A 4726-nucleotide genomic window follows, 5' to 3' on the forward strand; every position below is an offset into this window, starting at 1 on the left:
TTTTCAGCTGCATTTTCCAGACTGGAGCAACAGGTAGAGATTCTTTTGGGAAAACTCTGTGGTAATGCTATCATTTTCGCTGCTGCCCTGGTAGAAGAGTTTTCCATTTACACAACAATTTTGGAAAATTCACACGATCGGGACAGATGTAGAGATTGCATTTTCCCACAGCTTCAACAGCTGCATGTTCGAATTCTTAAAGCATCCCGCTTTTTTATGATTCTTTTTATGTGGGAGGTCTTCTTTTTAGAAAAGATTTCAGCTGCACTTTCCCATGCCGCGTGCAGGTAGAATTCTTCGGCTTGCCTTCTTCAAATGCTGCAGAAATTGCTGACAGCCTATTACATGATTCTTCAGGGGTGTCTTCAAAATTTAAGAATTCTCACGATCTTTAAAAGATCAAGGATCAGTATCATTACCTTTTCTTCTTATGCAACAGGTCCTACCTGCAATTCCTTGAAGATTTCGAGATTTTCCAGCAAATGCAGTTTTCGTTTCTGATTTCCTGATCGAAAACTTAACAAATTATAAGCAATATTGAACATTTTCACACGCTGAAAATTCATTTTCCCATAACGTCCCAAAGGGCCAAAAATGAAAGGATCAGAGCCAGAAAATTCTCACGAATTTTCCCAGAGATAGACATGTGCTAGCTACCTGCTCTATGCCATTTTCCTTAGATTTCCCGAAGTGGCGTGCTATTTTTTCTGTCAGCCTATTAGATATTTTCCAAGGTTTCCCAAGCATCTCGAATATTTCACACGGTCAGCCCGTGTCAAGAGATCTTTTCATGGTTTTGGGACAACACCAACCACGATTTTCTTTAGCCTGTGCCGATCTTTGTTCTCACGCATCTGCCATCCAGATGGTGGAATCGGGGAATGTGGTTAAAGTTAGAATGAAAACCCACACACAAAGCGATCTCTGGTTTTATGTGACTCCAAATTCTGGGAATTATTTCTAAGGCTTGGAATGTTGAAGCGGTCGGTCCCTTTGAGTGGCTCAAATTCCAGAAATGGTTCGTGCGGGTACCTGAAAAAGGTCCAAATCCAGTTTGTCATCTTATTTTGCGTTGGTACTGAAGATTCCACTGAAATGATTCTGTGCTCCTGGTGGTTTGGTTGGACCTGGCATCTTTCCTTTTTTTTCCCTTTATTTTTTGGAAAATTGATAAACCAAGTGATGAGGCTTTTATTTTGGATGGAGCAGGTGTTGCTACAAATTAGCTTTATAGTCTTCATAAACAATAAAAGTTCGCCATGTTTACTCAGCTGGCAGTTTTTGGTGCTAATTAAAAAGGCTATTAAATCATTTCAACAATATGTACTTATTTATCTTGGCTTTGCTAAATAACCTACTTAGTTTATATATTTTTATGAATTCACTTCTGGAAACAGCACTTCAAGTTTTCTTATCAAATCTCCATAGAGCAAAGTACATATTTACAGTGCTGTTAATAATATTTATATTTATTTAAACATCGAAAGCTATACAAATTAATAAATGCTGTAATATTTACATTCACTCGAATGAATTAGATTTATGTAAGGATACTTGATACTTTAATTGCTGATCAGGACCTCAACACAGTTCATATCATTGGTTACAAACTTGAAGGGGTTCCGGATGGTATCGTTGCGAGGATTGATCTCCGACAGAGAAACATATGACTTATTCGGACACGATTCCGCTTCAAAAGATCCGCAGATCACCTTATTGGAAATGCAGGAGTCGATGAGTTGCAGCGCCAGTTCCACTTTGGAGGTAATAGAGTACACCTGGCCAAAGGAGCACTGCCAGGAGCTCCTGATGCGACTATCAGCCGTGCATTCGGAATTCTTCAGGTTGGTATTGAAAGTATTCTGTGTGGTAATGGTGTACTTATTGGCATCGCCAATCTGCAAGTGTAAAAAGAAGGCTCAGGATTCTGCTCTTACCCATATGGATAGTCGTAGTACTTACCACCTTGGTTACACAGAGCGTGTAATTTAACTGGGCAGTAGGATGCAGTTTTAGGCATTGCGCCAACCCGTTCTTCACATTATTTTTATAGTAGTTGTTCAGGGTGTTGTAGGTGCTCTCAGGAGCATTTAAAATGCCACTAATACTTTCCTTGCACTTGATAATGGAGTCCCTGGCCACGGTGATCGTGGGTATGGTAACACTATAGTTCTGAACGCACTGTTTGCTCCAGGAATCGATCAGGATAATGGGATCCAGGTGGGCGGAGGCCTGTTCCAGTTTTTGCTGCATCGAATCCGCCTGCACATCCAGGGCATTGATTTGCTTCTGAAATAGCTGCTTAAAGTTGGCTAATTCATCTGCCAGCTGTTTGATCTTCGCGTCATACTGCCGCTGATTCTGGAGTATATAGAGATCCATGGACTGAGAGCTGTTCTCCGCCTGACTGGCCACCAGGCTCAGAAGAGCCAGAATGATTGCTACTCCCAGAAAGCTCTGCATCTTGACTGTGTGCCGAACGATTGGGGAGCCTCTGTTTATATATACTCTCTACTTTCTTATCACTCTACGTACTTCCCCTGCAAAAGTCGTCGTATCAGCTGCGGCGGCCCCATAATGAATTTTATTTGCAAGCTCCGAAATCCGCCTCTATATTTAATTGGCTTTCATTTACTTTTCAACTCAAGAATTGTTTACATAAGGTTTGGCCGTTGTTCCTAAGAATTTGTATGGGTATCCTCTTATCGGGGCCTTTTATAGGCGAAAAGTTAAAAATTAATTACGTTTGTCAACTTAAAGCTCTAAACAAGGTTATTTAATGGGAACGTCAAAGTTTGTCAATAAGGAAGTTTTTATAGATTGGGGACTCACACAAAAACCGTTCTAAGTCTTTATATGAATGGTTTCAAAATATCATTCTACAAAATGGCAAGAACATTCCTTTTGTTGGGTCTGGTCAGGAAGTAAATATTTTGCAAAAATTTGTAATTTATTTTTTAACAACCTAATAAGTTGTGCGATAACTTCGAAATATCAGCGTTTTTCCAACTTGAAAAGATTGTACAAAGTGTAGAGCAGTTTTGAAAATGAGTTCCTCAATGAATGGTAATTTTGCATTCCAAGATTTTTTAACTTGAAAGTAGTTGTATTAATTGACAATTAAGAGGGGTTTCACACTCTTAATCGCGACATAATGAATGTATGTAACTATTATCAGTGGATGATGCATCGATTCGATTTGTAATCTACATGCTGTTTTCCCTACAACTCATAAAAGGCAATCCCCATTTTGTTGTTGATCTCAGCAAATATTATAATTATAGCTCTTACACCTCATTAAGTAAAAGTTAACCGGAATCAAAAAGTTGTCACCCACAATTCCTACAATTCCCGCAATTTCTAAAAACGCCTTTTCCTATTGATTTTATTATTTTACTTGCAAATTTGTATCGATTTTTTATAAAAAGTTTGAAATTTCTTTCTCGCACTTCCATTAGCTGTAATGGGTATCTGATCGATAATAAGTCGATATACCTTGCTATTTAAATGATTTTGCAAACCTGATCGAATTATTGTCCATAAAAGGTCACTAATTATTGCCACCGCCCACTGCAAAACTACCAAGGCGATTGCGAAACGGAACTTTCTAGTATTTCAGTGTTGTTTTTTTCGCTATGGTTTATTAAGTATACGAATAAATATCATAAAATATAAAATACAACAAACGCTTAGGTTAGGCGACAATTACAATGCGAAACCGAAACAAACGCAACATTTGCAGGATTAGTTTGATTGAAACGGGAGGATCGGGATCTCACTCAGTGCTGGACCAGCTTGAATCGGGATGCCTCCGCATAGTCCCTGGCATCCGAGAAGTTCCGTTCCGGTTTGATGCGCACATCGGTGGGATCGTTGACGAACTCGCCACTCCAAGTGGTGGGCAGTACCGTGGGCTCCGTATTGTAGTCAAAGTAGTCCTGGTCATCGGATCGATTGCGCTCCTGCTTGATGCGGGTCTCGCCACTCTTCACGAAGGTGCCATCCCATTCGGTGGGCAGGACAATGGGCTCCGTGTTGAATCCGTAGAAGTTGTTGGTGTTGGTCACGTTCTGGTTCTGGCGACGTATCTTGGACACATTATTAACAGCTCCATCCGGATACACGAACTTGCCGTTCCAGCCCTCGCACTTAATGGGTATATAGTCCTCTTTCTTGCGCAGCGGCATTTTTGAATTCTGTTTTTTTGACTTTTCCAACAATTTGATCTATTCACACCGAGATCGCAAACACGATTGAGTCGCATTCGAGCAGGTCTTATTCTAAAATATGATTTCACCTTGTTTGAGCGCAAAACTCGTCATGTAAATGATTGTTATTTGCCGCAGAGAGTCGACCCCCGCGATTTCCATTTGTTTTGCTCGTATTTTGAATCGCTGACGTCACGGGCGCGGATCTTAACGCGGTTTCTTCCGACAGCTTCAAACGGGTTTAGACACTGACAGAAAATGTTCGATGTCAAACGGGTGAAAAAATAATGGAAATGATAAAAATATAAACATATCTAGTAGGAACAATTTGTAAATGTCTTTCTTTGCATGCCTAAGAAGATTTGTTATGTTAGAAACACTTTTAAAATACTTTCAGTTACGTTCATGTGTACATATATTGTTGTCTCGTACCTTATAGGAAAAGCTAGGAACTCTGACCGCAGAATACTTTATTTTTTTACTTTATATTTATATCAAAAATTATAAAAAATATAATT

General features: G+C 39.5%; 2 protein-coding genes across 2 annotated transcripts; both read right to left on the reverse strand.

Moving 5' to 3' along the window:
• Positions 1-1441: 1441 nt before the first annotated feature.
• Positions 1442-2495, reverse strand: LOC6734345. The gene is made up of 2 exons (XM_002081330.3): positions 1963-2495; positions 1442-1898 (listed from the first exon to the last, which is right to left on the reverse strand). The coding sequence occupies exons 1-2, from the start codon at positions 2461-2463 to the stop codon at positions 1563-1565; spliced, it is 837 nt and encodes a 278-aa protein (XP_002081366.2). The 5' UTR covers positions 2464-2495; the 3' UTR covers positions 1442-1562.
• A 1118-nt stretch (positions 2496-3613) lies between these two features.
• Positions 3614-4269, reverse strand: LOC27207723. The gene has a single exon (XM_016183400.3). The coding sequence runs from the start codon at positions 4185-4187 to the stop codon at positions 3780-3782; it is 408 nt and encodes a 135-aa protein (XP_016027422.1). The 5' UTR covers positions 4188-4269; the 3' UTR covers positions 3614-3779.
• Between the last annotated feature and the right edge of the window lie 457 nt (positions 4270-4726).

Source organism: Drosophila simulans, chromosome 2R (assembly GCF_016746395.2).
Source record: "Drosophila simulans strain w501 chromosome 2R, Prin_Dsim_3.1, whole genome shotgun sequence".
In the NCBI taxonomy this organism is placed as follows: domain Eukaryota; kingdom Metazoa; phylum Arthropoda; class Insecta; order Diptera; family Drosophilidae; genus Drosophila; species Drosophila simulans.

Coding starts and splice junctions, on each gene's coding strand:
- LOC27207723 (XM_016183400.3), bottom strand. CDS start 4,187: ATGCCGCTGCGCAAGAAAGAGGACTATATACCCATTAAGTGCGAGGGC.
- LOC6734345 (XM_002081330.3), bottom strand. CDS start 2,463: ATGCAGAGCTTTCTGGGAGTAGCAATCATTCTGGCTCTTCTGAGCCTG. Junction 1,899..1,962: donor CGCTCTGTGTAACCAAGGTG/GTAAGTACTACG, acceptor TTACACTTGCAG/ATTGGCGATGCCAATAAGTA.